We start from the raw sequence: 15,569 nt of genomic DNA, 5'->3' as shown, positions 1-15,569 counted from the left end.
AACAGCAGACGAGCTCGGATGTTTACTCTCGTCAGAGTCATCCTCTTACCCCAGTGATCTTCTTTTTGCACTTTGCACAGTTGGGTGCGTAGCGGTTATCGTGGCACTTGGTACAGAAGACGGCACCTCTCTCCTCAAAGAAGCCCCCCTCCTCCAGGACAACCTTGCACTGTGAACACGTGAACTCCTCGGGGTGCCACGAGCGTCCCAGCGCAACTAGGTAGCGACCCCTGAAGAACACAACATGGCGCAGCAGTTACTTCAACTGGGTGGATATTTCACAGCCACAAGTGCATTTTACAGCATTTGATTGCACACAAATAAACGTATAGCCAATGAGAGAGAATACATGCGTTAGTGAGCCTTTAACAATTGTATCAAAATCTAAAAAAAAAAAAAAGAAAAACATTTTTGCCAGGCCTGGTGTGTGTGAAAAATTTGTTAGTTTTCATGGCACACAGCGTTCAATGAAGTAAAAACCTTTGTGTGTTTTCATTCATTCACGTAAAATTTATGAAAGGAACATGAAAAATCTATGTACCTCACCTTTTGGAACATTTACCCCGAGTTCAGATATTTGTGCTTTGCTCACATTCTCACCTGATGATTTTGTTGCAGGCGCCGCACACCGGGGTCCTCTCGCTGTTTTGGGGCGCCTGCTGCGCCGCCTGCAGGATGGAGCTGCGGTTCTCCATCGGCGTGGGCTGAACTGGCTGGTGGTGGTGCGTCACCACTGTGCTCGTTTTGTCCGGACGAAAACGATCGGCGAAATTAGGGTCGGTGACCCACGGAGGTCGCGAGGAAGGAGCAGAGACGCCTGCGGCCGCTGTCTTGGATCCTGTGTTTGGGGAAAACAAGCAATCGGTGTAATTTGTTTAGGGTAACGTAACTACAATACGCTGTGACTTTGGATAGTTCCTCCAAATTTGAAGTCGGGGGGGGGATATAAGCTCGCTCTCCAGATGTCTGTTGACACTTGAATGCAGTTGTTGATCGTTTATAGATTGACATTTAATAAAAATGTATTAGCACATCCTACATGTTGCTTTAATGCATCAGCAAGAGCAGGAGGACAAACTCACCATCTGGTTTATTGGCTGTCTGGGGCTTGGCAGGTGATGGAGTTGGCTCAACGCTGTAGAGAGAAAATGACTAATTAGAGGAAAAAAGTACACAGGTCGCAATAACAAAACATGTCATGTTTGTGTTGATAGCAGCAGGCACAGTTGCCTCATATTACCTTTAGAGTGTATGATCTAAACATTAAATATGAACAGTGTGGGAACTTGACTGAAAAGTAAAACGAGTGCTGTGGGCAGCAAGTATGTACATCCAAGCTAAAAATGGACAAAAATAATGCAGTCTACTATCTGGTGTTAAGCAAGTGTTTTATTTCCTTTGTGTAATTTTGTACACTTTGTCGTCAGATCCTGGGCTCAATCAAACTGATAATCTGTTGCGGGTTGTGTGCTGTATTTACTGTAGAGTTCAGGTACATATACGATCTGTTCACATTCACATTTGTCTTATTTAACAATGTGTTTCCACTGCATCGCCATGGTGTATACATTTGCTAACCTTTTTGTCAAATCAATTTAAAATTAACACCGTTTTTAATCTGACGAATGTGATTTGGAGGGAGGTTGAGTTTTATTTGGATCACTTTTCGAAATGGAAGTAAACCAATGAGCTGATGTTTTACTCTCCTTCTGGCAAATACATGAAGGGACTCAGAAGCCAAATCAAAGTTGACATTTCACATTACACTTTATGTAGGGTAAAGAATAACAGCAATACCTTTCAAACACCTCAAATGCTTTCCGTAACTCAAACTTCACAAATGAGAAACTCATCAGACATGTTTAGTACTGTTTTGTCAGATTTAGAATTCAGATGAATTTGGCTTCCAGCCCGCGTGTGCAGAGCTAAGGAAATGAGGACTTGTTTCTGCATCTAAAAGTTTTTTTACCCACAGCGAGCTCCACTATATTCAGAAAATGTTCAAACTAAATCTTACAAAACAAGTTGTAAGTGAAGACAGCGTGCTCTGGAGATGCGTCATTCTGGGGGAAAATTGTAAAACATCGCCTTAAGCAACTATCGTGTTTACAACATCAACAGTGCCATCCACAATCAGCCGCTGTGAGATGATGAAATCGCAGCTCATTTGCAAAGAAAAGAATCTGGCAAATGATTACCATGCATCAACTTTGCTCTTCAACCTCGATCGCCACCGGCATGGTGTCTCAGTGTGCCCGACAATTAATTGACGGATGTATCCAAAACAACACGGAATAAAAATGAATCCCTCTGCTATTGCAAGAACATGACTCGGAGGTCTGTTGTCGGAATGGAAAGTAAATGGAACACAGCTAAGACGATGGAGTGGAACTCGGGGTCAAATAAAAGAAAGCATCTTAAATGGGTTTGACTGGCTGACCCAGAATCAGCTCTCCTCCGCTCTCACTGAACCCAACAAAAGTGTGTTTCTTCCATCAGCAGACGGGCAGCAGCGGCGGCGGCTCCTCTAAGATGTGTTGTTGTTGTTTGCCTGCTCCTCACGCAACTGAAGCGTACAGGTGCATCCTCAACCGTGTCTATTCCCAGCTGGATTGGCCTGGAGCGTGTTTTCTTGACATTTTCACCGCTTTCAACATAGGTACCGAGGGGGCTGCAGCTGCAGAGTAACAAGCCATGGACACCTTGACATTTGCAGTTCATTTTTTACATCTGTGATTTTCTTATTGAGCTCAGTTGTTCTTATTTTGGGGCCCGTCCCCAAAGGGAAGTGTTGACTCCAGCACAGACACGTTTGAATATACGGGAGAGAACAGATAGGGTTCTCATTTTCTTTTTCCACAGAGAAAGACAGCGTGCGTCATCTTCCAGGCAAAAAGTGAAGTCGGTTGACAAACAAACATGACAACAACACTTTCCGAAAGAGACCGCATGTTTAATGGCTTTTCCACTCATTCTGCATATTTCTATTCATGTAAATACATTTCCGAAGTCAAATTGAGAAAATTGGACCAATACGCCTTTTGTTCAATGTCAACAGCATCCTTCTTTGTTGTTGTCAATGTTGAATTATGCAAATCTCGTCTGCAGAAGGATCAAGTCAGTAGGTCCATCCCCTGCTGATGTTTGACGAAGGTAAAGTTGCCGCTACACTATCAAATAAACAGAATTGACTCTTTAACTCATGATGGCTCACAAATATGCTCCTTATAATTTGGTGCGGTTTGTGTATCAAAATGTAGCTGTTCAAAGATATTGTGCCTTATAATTTGGTACACTTTACAGTCCCAAAATATAGTATTTTATTTAGGTGGTTAGCAAATACTTTCAACTGAACAAATTAAACGGATTTAAATAGATTTGGAGCATAACCAGCTTTTATATTCCAGTTCTTTATTCATGTCTTGAAAGTTAATGTTAGACTACAAGTTGCGGTTTCTTACCAAGACGTTGTTCAATGATGCATGTTCTTGCATGTTTGTTTGAGTTTTCATGAGTAATTGCACAACTATTTTGTCAATGAGGCAATAAAAGTGTAAAGTGTGAACAGATGTACTATCAAGTCAAGTCATGTACTATCAAGGTGAGCTCACCGGGAGGCTACACTCAACGCCAACAAACGAGATGCAAAGATGTCAGTTTGCATAAAGAAAGATGGAAACTTGAAAGAAAGGCAAAACAAGAAATAAGAGAACTGCAAGATGATGTTTTTGTTACATGTTTTGTATTTCTTATGACAGCAAAGGGGGGGAAGGAGTCAGATACAGCTTTGTGGTTTGGTTCTTAATGTTTAGAGACACATACAAGATGAGATGATCAGAAATGAAAACTCAGTGAGAAGTAACAAGAGTGAATGTGGGAGAGAATCAAACCGGTACGCTACTTCCCACTCAAAGACCCCCCCGCTCCACATGTTCCTCCCAGCTAGCTCAGTCAGATTGACTGATCTTCACACTTGGCTCAGTTTGCAACGCTCCACTTAAAACTTCATGCTGGCTAAGTTATGTCTAGTTATGGACCCCCCCACCACCACTCACCAAAAACCACCCTGTCTGTGTCTTAAAGTTATCTGCCACCGATGGTTGGCTATCTTTGTCGTCTTCGTCGTCTTGGAGGTGCAGCTATGTCTAGCAAGCTCGGCATGCCGTGTCGTTCAGGATTTGATATTTAGGGCGCGAGCCGACCTGTCGTGGTGACAATCTCGCAGGCGGGTATAGCGGGGGCTCTGAATCTCAGAGAGGAACTTTTCCCTGGCCGCAAGGAAGAGAGGAACAGATGGACAGAAGCAGATATCTTATATGAGAAGAAGTAAGAGACAAGATGGGTGAAATGCACAAACACACTAGATGGGCTGCAGTCTCAAGCACAATCAATTACAAATTGATGCTGTCGGTCCTAAAAAAAAAGGTCAAACTAAAAGCCTGCACACATGCAGAAAGGTGCTTACTAAACTAGACTACAATCAAAGAAACGCTCAACCACTATGAACCACACCCAGGCTTTACCTTGCCCTCTTCATGGTTTCATCATCCGGGTCCTGCACTGCGAGATCCAGGAAACACACACACACTTTAGTAAAAGTGACACACACCTACTATTAAAAAAAGATGGATGAATCAATAGTAAATAAGATGGCGCTATTCTTGGGAATTACTAGGTTCCTCATGTCAAATGTTTGATATGATAGCTGGCATTGTGCTTAAGACTTGGGCCACTTAGATTTGCTTTGTTAATAAAGAACCCAAGAACTCAGGGATGTACAGAAGTGCACCAAATTTGAATGGCCTCTCTCGATTGTCTCATGCATGAGTGTATCTGTCCAAACAGTTGCTGTTTATATTACAATGACTACTGTGACAAAAATCATTAAAATAACAAAGGTAGTGCTGTGCACACTTTCGGTATCAATGCAACAATTAGCTAGACAATTTGCATGGAATGCGTTCAAAGTTAACCGGTCAGAAAGGCTTAATTCTTCCTATGGTGCCAGTCAAAGACAAAGCTGAGCCAACAGTACAAAATGTAGACAACTTAGTGCAAGTCTGAAAAGAACTCAGAGTGCACTCTACATCGATGAGAAACAAGAAGTCTACTTGTTTTATTACAAGCTTAGGTTCAAGAGAATGCAGGGTGTCCTTACACTCTCTAAAGGCAAATTGATGTACTGTGGGATGAAATGATCTTTCAAGGTTGTCCAGATCCTTAGGAATGTGACAGAAAAATCGATTTTGGATTAGCTTTTAAAGAGCCTTTTTTTTATGCCGTAAAAAAATAAAATCTTACTTTGCAAAAACAGACCACATCACAATAATGTGTCTTCAAATAGCGACAGATAGTGGAAGTTTATATAAAAATGAATTTCAAAACATTTTTGAAGTTTCAAGCATTATACTAAATATTGGAGTACTTGAGTATTTCAGTACTAGACTATTTGACAGTAATATGGGGGACAATCTTAGAGTGACAATATCAAAACGCAGTGTACGTAGCTGTTATTTGGCTCCCGTTTTCCAGGCATGGAATCAAATCTATTGTTCCTTTTTAGTTTGCTCTCACTGAGTGCCAACACAATCTACTCACAATATACTCAGTTAAACGCTCAAACGAGGAGTCCATCACTATTCAATGTAGACATGCCAGGCCTGCTCCCGGACTTACTGAAGTCAGTGCCAGTGAGCTGGGCCAGGATGCGGAAGGAGCGTGACTGGGTGGTACCAGTGCGAGGCTGCCAATCCTCGGTGTCCTGTATCAACCTCTTTTTGCTGCGGTCGTTGGGGATAAAACAGGGCACGTTCTCCATCCTGAGGTCATGCCTAACATAAGCATAACCGGCGGCACACAGCGGGCAACGTTAAACAAACCCCCCAAAACTACGAACCGCCTATTCACAAATACCACAAAATCAGGTCATCTTGATCCAAGGTCATCCAGCACCGATCATGCGTCAACTCACGGGAATGTTAGGAATGTGGGCCAGAAGTCTTTTAATTCAAACATATCTGACCCGATTAACTGCCTTAAATATAAATCTAGCCTGGTTCAAAGCCACACTTACACTAACAAAACAATTGGCATGCACAGGCCCCTTACTTGGATGACTGGCACATATCAAAGAAGTTAGGTTCAACCCTACAGAACAAACCAAAAAAAAAGAAATTGATTAACAGTGGACAGATAGCAACAACCTTAAACCTTAGTAACCACCCGTTGCCATGATTACAACAGCACAAGTCATAGCTTCCCAGCCGTACATATGTAAGTTAATTGGAAAGAGCGCCTCACTTTTTGTTTCAGTTTTCATACTTTGGGTGCCTTGGCTCACTAGAGGTTGGGAAACGCTGCAATGATGAATCAGCGGGAAAAAACACAGAGATGTATGTATATATTCTTGTTGAAGACTAAAAATCTATAATAACTCAGTCAGCAATAGCATTAGGGACACCTACACAATTCTAATGAGCTTTAGTAAAATTACTTCTGCCATTTCAAAGGATTATAGAGATTAGAAGATTAGTTTGGTTGCTACACTGTTGAAGAAACATTATTTTATCAATATGCTCATTGTTGTAGTTGCCCTGAAAAAATTGTATTACAAATATTTAAATTAGGGTGCCAAGCAAAAAAAAAAAAAAATCTGCAATAAAATCAGTGTCACAAAAGCATTTACGAACAGGGGAATTAAAAGCATAATGTAAAAAATAATGGAGAGTAAAGTTATAATTTTACAAAGTAATGCTGTAATTCAATAAAGGGACTTCAAGGGAATCTAGTTGGGTTCAAACTGCTGCATTTACGTATGTCAGTGTGAGAATTTTTGACACACCTGATAATTCTCATAATATGCGATTAAATCTTTTTCTTATTATACATTGCATACATTGCATACATTACAACATTATTCTCGGAATATTATGACTATTACTTATTTAGTCTCATAAGAATGTGATATTTTTTCAGTTTTGGTATTGCACAATACTGAGCACAATCTTAACTCAATATTTCATCAAAAAGCAAAAATAGCCACATTAATAAACATATTTTTTAAAGTAATACCTCTTAGACGGCATCAAAACTCAGCATTTTTATATTTGAAACGGCAGAAGTTTTGTATTGGATGTCATGCATACCTAATATTGTGGCCAATATGTCATGAGTTTAAACAAGGAAGAGAGAAAGAAGAAAATGCACTAACTTTTCAAGAATCTCCATCTGCAGAGTCAAGAGAAATGAGGAAAAAACAAAAAGAGGAAAGAAATTGTTGTCAGAGTGGCATTTTGAGGGAGTGGGGTAAAGAGAGTTTGTGCATAACCACAACCATCATCAGAAAGCAGCAAACATGCAAAGAGTTAAGCAGAGGGATGCTTTTATTGTCAGTGGGCTCTGTGAGAGAAAGACGGCATTGTGCGGCTGTCAGGCCTACCTATTGTTACACTGAGCCTTAATGATTTGGCACAAAAACATTCGTCATTCCGATCCACTTAGCCACGTAGGCAAATGCTTTTCCAGAGTTATGTAAATGGCTTTGGCGCTGGCCCAAACACAGGATTTCTGCAGTGCCGCAGTCACTCTCATGTTGTCATCTTGTGCTGTGATTCTGTCTGGAACAGCAACTGAGTGCTCGATACACAAAGTGAACATGTTTGAATAACAGGACGGTTCGAGTTTAGGCAGATCCGGTGACGTCTTCATCAAAACTAGTCACGTTGTTATCGTTATGCGCCAATGCCGCAGGAATGCAATTCCGCCACACTTAACTATGAGGAGCAATCCAGTGAGACAGACTACTTAAATAATCCAGCACCAAAGTTCTAAAGTGTTGTACGGCTGCTAACACTAAGCGTCACGGCACATCTACCTCTGGTAGCTGAAGTCACATTACTATGACCCAAATTATTGCAACTAGTTAGGGGTCACCAAGGACACGCTATGATGACTTATAACCCTGTTCCACATCATTAAAAATTAAAGGGACATTGTGTAGATGCTACACAATGTCCCTTTAATTTAGACACTGTAGAATGTTTTAATTTGCCTATGTTCATTTTAAACCCCCACTATAAATTTCAATAATGTGCAAATCAAATTGTATGTTCTCATAGAACAATTATGTCATACATAAATGTACATGTTTTTTGTATAATTGCAGGTCTAGTAATTGCACTTTAAACTTAGGCCCTTCATTCTATTACTTCACAACTAGATAGGGAAAAATTCTACACACTGTCCCTTTAAGGGTGGCCATGAAAACTGATTCACCAATTGCCGAGAAGCATTGTGATTGTGTGGAACTGACTGATGATTAATTTCATCTTGAAGCAGTTCAGGCAAAATGAGAGCATTACTTAGCTGCAGCAACTACAGTTGATTGTGGTGTAAAGATAAACTTATCTTGGCAGCATTATTCTACTTAATACAAAACTAACATTGAAAAGGGAGTTCAGAAAACACAAAGGAGATTCACCCATATCATCATTGATTGATGAGATTCATCCATCTCATCATTGATTGATTGATTGATTGATTGATTGATTGATTGATTGATTGATTGATTGATTGATTGATTGTCCACAGTATCAAAAAAGTATAGTTAAATGTCCATTCTTATTAAGGACATGACTGGATCCAGTGCCTCTCTATTATTTTGACTTGGCTGCGGTTTTATTGGGTGACATAATTTCAGTTGGCCTCAAGTTATTTAGTACATATCCATAAGTTTATGACTTTAAAAAAATGTAAAGAAAGTACTAAAAAAGCCGACAAAATGGAAACTTTTGATAATGTCACACTTGAGTTGAGATCTATGTGAAGAGAGGATACTTAAAATTCAAAGACACATCAGAGGCCCATAAAAGTGGTTTATGTTACATTTCTTTACCAATTCCTGGAAATAAGTTCCATGTGAAGCCAAAACAGGCAAACCCTAACTGAGATAAAAGTTGCCTTAGATCAAAGTCTGCAGCAATTCGGTGTGAGGTTAGAGGGGAAAAATAAGCACTTGATGTACATATCGTGGTCATTTTGACGAGAACTGCAAGATGGTTAGTTGTTTACTGCACCTACCCGTTCTGTGGTTGCAGCACACCGGCGCGGCCCTGAGAGCGAGGCGTATTAAGTTTAGGTGAGTAGGCCACGGGTTTTATGACAGGTCCTGCACTAGCGCCCCCTGCTGAGAAAGGCCTCGCCATCTTGTTAATGGTGGTGCTCGGGGCAAAGGAGTACGTTGGCAGTACGCTAGCCTTGGCGCGTGGGTCCTACGTAGTGGTAAGAGAGGAAGACAATGCAGCACAGCACACAACATGCAGTTAGAAGTTTGAGGCACACAAAAATGTCATTTCTTTGACTGAACTTTAATTGAAGCCTCATAGCTTCTCCACGCAAATGACTAACTTACACAAAGCCTGCAGCCGTTTTCCTGCACCATGAACACGTGCTCAAGAGCCATGCAATTTATTTGTGTAGTACAAATGATCAAATGAAAGTGTTCAACATGAGAAATTGTCACACATAAAATAGATTTTGCAATTACTGTTCTACACGAACTGAAAAGGATAGCCGCTAAAACGCAGCATTGACTTTGTGGTATCACGTCCCAGCTGCTGTTCTAATAACAGAGCACAGCACAAGGTAGTTCACGACACCACAGTGCTTTTCAAACTGCAATCAGCAAGCCAAGTGGCTCTTAAGAGACGTGAGAGCAAAACTAAATGTGTCACAGTCACTTTTAGTCTGGTATCAGGGAGAAATGTAAGGCATTGCGCAACAAATAAAAGACAGGAAATTCCAAAGCATCATTCATGCCGCTCCGTCCGACGAAGTGATTAAGTCACGCGCTGATGCTTTGCTAATGTGCAGCCTCTGGACGCTGTCAGAACCTGACAGGTGACTCGGGCGAATCACATTAGTTTAAAGCCAAAGTGACACCAGGTCAAATGTGAGCACCAATTACAGAAAGCCTCAATCAAGGCCGTTTAGTATGTAACAAACTGCTTCTGCACATGTGGTGAGTGGAAACGACAGACAAATAAAGGCTTACCTTCTGCTCGCTGTCGACTTTAACATTTCTGTGGAGAAACCATGGGAACATAAATTAGGTCCAACTTCCGTGCAGTGCGCCAACACAAAACACATCAATTGTGTTCATTGTGAAAAGAAATACAAAGAAATTATGACACAAAGTTTTTAAATTATCATATCGATAAAGTCAAAATGATCAATGGTATGGACATAATAACATATCCTATAGTGACTAAATAGACCAACAGAGGGTGTAGTGATTAATCAATAACTAATCAATAGTCAAATTTTGATAATCAATTCATTGTTTAAAGACCTGGTTTAACTACTTAAAACTGTCGAAATTCCCAGAATTTTAGCTTCTCAAAAGTCAATATTTTTTTATTCCTGTAGTCCTCCATTAAATCCATGAAACAACTTTTTCACTTCTGATACAATACCAATATTGCATCCTAGCGTACAATCCAATACCACGGTCGATATCAGCAGGAGTGATACGTAGACGTTTTTATTTATTTTCTACGATGAAATGTTAAACATTGCTGTCAGCATCATCACCCACTCAACTCAAATGCTCCACAAGTTTTAACTTTAACCCCAGGCTGCATATTTCTGCCTTGCCTTCACCGAGCGGAGTGCCAAAGTTCATCTAAACGTCTTATCTCATACCAAAGCACCACTGACACAAAGCTATAAAAGGTTACAATGTGAATCAAAAGTTAAAGTTAAAGTCCCAATGATTGTCACACACACAACTGGGTGCGGTGAAATTTGTCTCTGCATTTAACCCATCCCTGAAGGGAGCAGTGGGCAGCAGCGGTGCCGCGCCTGGGAATCATTTGGTGATCTAACCCCCCAATTCCAACCCTTAATGCTGAGTGCCAAGCAGGGAGGCAATGGGTCCCATTTTTATAGTCTTTGGTTTGACCCGGCCAGGGTTTGAACCCACAAGCTTCCAGTCTCAGGGCGGACACTCTACCACTAGGCCACTGTTGCAACATTGTCTGGGGCTGCAAATGCAATCAATGGCTTCTTCCTGTAGGAAGGAGGGATGAATAACCGCTTATGTTGGGCCTGTCCAAGCCCTGATCAGAAGGTGCTAAAGACTGGATGACAGCAGACACAGTGAGCAGCCAGCAGAGCATAGCCACATGTCGACAAATCAACGTGACGTTCACAATGCTGGAGTATCCCGGCTGTCCTAGAACTGAACCAAAATTTGATGAGCCACACGTTATTTGTGGAAAAAATGTGTCATCGCTGTCTTGGGCTTTTTATTCAACACAGGTTAGGAAAATACGTGGAGATGATTTGTGTTTTTTAGGGGGAATGACTTAGCTTGAGTTGAGTTTGACCCATGAGACTGGAAAAAAAGGCGTTTGAGCTCCATGAGATCATTTGACCTCATTTCACGAATCAATTAACTGCTTAGCTCATGGAAAACTTGGATGTTTTTAAAATGAGACCACCACTGATACAAGTATATAATTTTCACGATCATACTGTGTTTACTGTTACACATAGATACTATACAAACTAACAGCACTGTGATTTTATTTGGATCCATTCATGAAAAGATGTTAACGGAATAAATATTTATTATTCAAATAAAAATTGGGTATGAACCCAAAACCACAAAAAAAGGTAATCAGTGACATTAAACAAAGAAAATAAAGGCTACCGTCACTCATCGGGTGGCCTCCTCTCCAACCACAAAAGAACGGATGTATGACCGCCAATTTGTGAGCAAACACAACTGGCAACTATTTCTCTCCGGGAAGTGTTTGCCCGTCTTCCTCTTTAATAATGACAATAATGGAGGGCATCATGTTGATTTAAAGCCAGGGTTGTTGAATTGTTTTGGTCCTCCATAAACGTCCATTACCCTAAAACCTTTTAGGCAGGAGTTATTCTGACCCTCAGATGGATTTGTTCAATTTTCGCTGTTGACCCTACGGGGGAATAGATTCTATGTTTGAATTGTATGCACAAGAATGGAAGACTGAAACTATTTGAAGTTCTGGCTCCGCTATCTAGAAAATCAAAGGGAATCATAGTGAAAGATTTGTCAGTACATATCAGCCCCAGTGTGTTGGCAGGCAAACCCAAAGAGAGATTGGGAGGAGGAGGTGAGGGGTGGGGGCAGAGCAACAGCTGTGATCACAGCTTCTGAACTTTTAGGGATCACAAAATCTAAATGAGTCTCCTGACAGTACGCCAGCTCATGTTTATGACTTGACAAGTCAATACTTTCTCATTTTATCCAAACCTCAAAACACTCTGTTTTCCTTTGGGTGGTCTTGTGTTTTTCCCTTTTTAATTAAGCACCCCGTGAATCTTTTTTGCTTAGCACTCTGAAGACATACATCAATCAGTAATTCTTGGCAGAATCTAGATGGGCAATTCTTAAGTGCTGCTCGTATGAAGGTCAACTACTTTTCATTAAAACGACTGAAAACAAAAACATTTTCTGGCTCGGGCTCTTCAACAAAGTGCATTAATCTATATACTGTGTACTTTTACTAATCAGGACTCAGTGGGACAACTGCCACTGCATGCACTTGGCGATGACTTGCGAACTATATTGTTAAATGAATACCTCTCTATTAATTGCAATTCAAACCAAACACTTATACTTTGTCAAACAAACTTTTTGGTGTACCCTTGACTTTTATCACACTATCATCTGTGGGTTTAATGTTGCAATTGGTGAGTTTATCTTACATATTACTACACATTCTAAGGACATAGTGATATCCAGAAGAGTATAAAGTGGATATGAATGTGTAGTAGTGAGGTGCGATGTACTTGATCTAGAAAGAGTCAAATTATTTCCTTGTTGCATTTCTTTGCAAACTGACTTGCCTGTTGAGAGTGAGAGTGAGTGAATTGGATGCTGCTCTGATCTTGTTTTGGGCCTCCACATGGGTCAAGTCCTCGGCATTGAGGTCATCAATAGAGACGACCGAGTCTCCGACCCCGACACCAGCCTGAGCTGCCTTCCCGCCTGGGGTCAGCTGGAAGAGAGAATACAGGATAGAAAACGTTTTGAGCAATGTCAACATCACTTATATAACTCAACTAACTAACTAACTAACTAACTAACTAACTAACTAACTAACTAACTAACTAACTAACTAACTAACTAACTAACTAACTAACTAAGGGACTGCACACGATACGTTCACTTCATTCCAATAGTAAGCGGCACTGCGTGGCTTTACATTTGAAGTCCATGACTCAGTGGAATCCAATAATATTGTACAAAGTGTATATTTTACAGAAAAATTAAAAAAAACATTACAAAAGCCCTGCTGTTTTGCTTGTGACATCCCCCCATAGTCCTGTCTTGAATACTCCTATATTCAGACACATTTTTAGAAGAAAATAAGACTGCTGCTTGAAAAAAATATTCTACATCCAGATCCAACCATCTCAATGAGTGTTTTGATTTTCATCGGAAAATAGCATACACAACCCCTAAATTACGAACCATTATCTTATTTCTTTATGACAGGCTCAATGTGGGGGAATGCCAAAAACAAAAAATATGAATCCAAATGTCATGTTGGGCTGACAGTAATTTCCTGTTTGTTAATGACACCTAATAAGTAACTCAGGGAGCGTGTATGTACAGTCAGACAAGGCAGGAGAGATATTTCTTTCACTCAGCACAATGAGGGGGAAAGGCCACCGTGATGTCATCACTCATCCTGTGATTCAGCGCAGATGTGACAACCGATGATGAAAGCAGCCCTTGAAAGCCTCAGACAGCCACCACATGCCTCATGTGATGGCATAATTTACTGGAACAGCCATGTCGTTATTTATATGCAGACAGGTAAGTCTCTGACCAGTTTCACTGACAAAACGGTGACATCATCCTCTCGGGGCAGACGTTTTGTCAACGAGGTCTCGTTACAAACAGGAAGAAAAGACACAATCTATAATCCCGGCCTGCCTGCCGTCTCCACTGAAACGGCGGATACAAAGGGGAGAGACGTCAAATCAGGTTTAGTAAGGCCCCTGTCAGCTTGGCCGTGTGGCTTAATGAAACACGATCCCTGTGTCAAATGCACTGATAAGTGAAGTACAAAGTGGCATCAGATAAGAGAGCTTGCACCAGGATTTAAGGCAAAACCCCATTAGGATTACTCGCTGGTGTCACGGATCCCTGCAGATGTTGGCTCGTCGGGAGCTCAGAGGACTCAGCAGTTCAATCAATAGTTTTCTGCCATGTTCTGCTAAGCTATCACACTCGCTGCTTTGATTCTGCACATTAAACATAAACACTTGTGCGAGCAAGGAGGTAATGCCGTCAGTAAACCCATGACAGCTCCACAGTGCGCCCCGCAAAGACTGCCTGACTTAAATCAAAGCATGATAAGGCTAAAAATAAGAAGGAATGCTTTCCTCTGAGGCAATTCTTCTTTTACAGTTAAGTTAAAACATCACTTTAATTGCCTTTGAGTGGCCTCGTCTGGAAGTCATGAGCTAGACTAAAAAAAGAAACTGCTTGTCGAGTTTTTAATCAAACTTTTATGAATCGTCTATGGCAAAAAAAATAACAATGACTGACAGTTGTGACATATTCTGAAAGGAGGCGCCATTTTTTGAAGCACTGAGGTTCCCTGCTGACAGACACAGTCTGGCCTCCCCATTTACTGCCACAATAGCTCATAAAAGTAATTTTATGTAAATTAAATCATTAGCAACATATTCTGTAAGCCCTGGTTGGAATTGTTACAGATGCAAACCTCTTGACTGAGCCCATAAAAACTCCCCGCATCAAAACCACATTACTGCAATTTTCCCTCAACAGCCCGTGCATTCCTGAGCACCTATTAGACTGCAATGTGCTGGTACCACCTGCATAATGTCATGAGAGCAAGTACAGGTACTTTTTGTATTATTTTGCCTTGTGAGGATACAGCTCAATTTGTACTAACAGGGCATGTTGACTTTATTATTGTGGTTACAGCAGTCTGGAACTGCACTGCACTATGCTGAGAAGTGCTTGTAAAAGTCACATTTGTGCTACAGTGCCCTCCATGTGATCTCATTGCATCACCTTATGTTGTGCCCAATGAGTGTATAATGTGCCTAAATTAAGTAGGAACTGTCCCAAAAAGCAATGCTGTAATTTTCGGACTATAAGTCGCGTTTTTCTTCATAGTTTGGGTGGGGGGGGGGCAACTTATACTGAGGAGCACCTTATGTGAATTTTTTCGTAAATTTTTAAACTTAAAAAAAAAAGTGAAACCGCGATAAACGAACCGCGATGTATTACTGTAATTTGAATTTCAAGTGACATCAGCAGCGCGGCGCGGCGCGGCGCGGCGCGGCGGTTGTTTACATAAAGGACAAAGATTTGATCACAGGATGACGAAGATGACGAAGGGCCCCACGTACTACCGGCATCATTAGCGGTCTTGTTTGTAAGTGACACGGAGGACGAAGAGTTTGAAGGATTTAATGATTTGGAGTGACACATGAGGTTTGGAAAAACTATTATGGCTTTTATGCACGCCCAGTCC

General features: G+C 41.0%; 1 protein-coding gene across 2 annotated transcripts in view; it reads right to left on the bottom strand.

Moving 5' to 3' along the window:
- Positions 1 to 15,569, bottom strand: part of pdlim7 (PDZ and LIM domain 7) — a 30,782-nt gene that overhangs the window by 1,675 nt on the left and 13,538 nt on the right. For both annotated transcript variants that reach the window (XM_088387669.1, XM_088387678.1), the window contains exons 3-8: positions 12,898 to 13,049; positions 10,052 to 10,079; positions 9,079 to 9,269; positions 1,083 to 1,135; positions 601 to 838; positions 50 to 230 (exon numbers count right to left, since the gene is read on the bottom strand). In XM_088387669.1, the coding sequence (XP_088243795.1) occupies positions 50 to 230; positions 601 to 838; positions 1,083 to 1,135; positions 9,079 to 9,269; positions 10,052 to 10,079; positions 12,898 to 13,049 (843 nt within the window). The remainder of the gene's footprint in view (positions 1 to 49; positions 231 to 600; positions 839 to 1,082; positions 1,136 to 9,078; positions 9,270 to 10,051; positions 10,080 to 12,897; positions 13,050 to 15,569) is intronic.

Source organism: Syngnathus floridae, chromosome 1 (assembly GCF_059516105.1).
Source record: "Syngnathus floridae isolate MCC-2025c chromosome 1, RoL_Sflo_1.0, whole genome shotgun sequence".
NCBI lineage: Eukaryota > Metazoa > Chordata > Actinopteri > Syngnathiformes > Syngnathidae > Syngnathus > Syngnathus floridae.
Note: the sequence above shows the minus strand (reverse complement) of the source record. Positions and strands in the feature narration are given on the sequence as shown.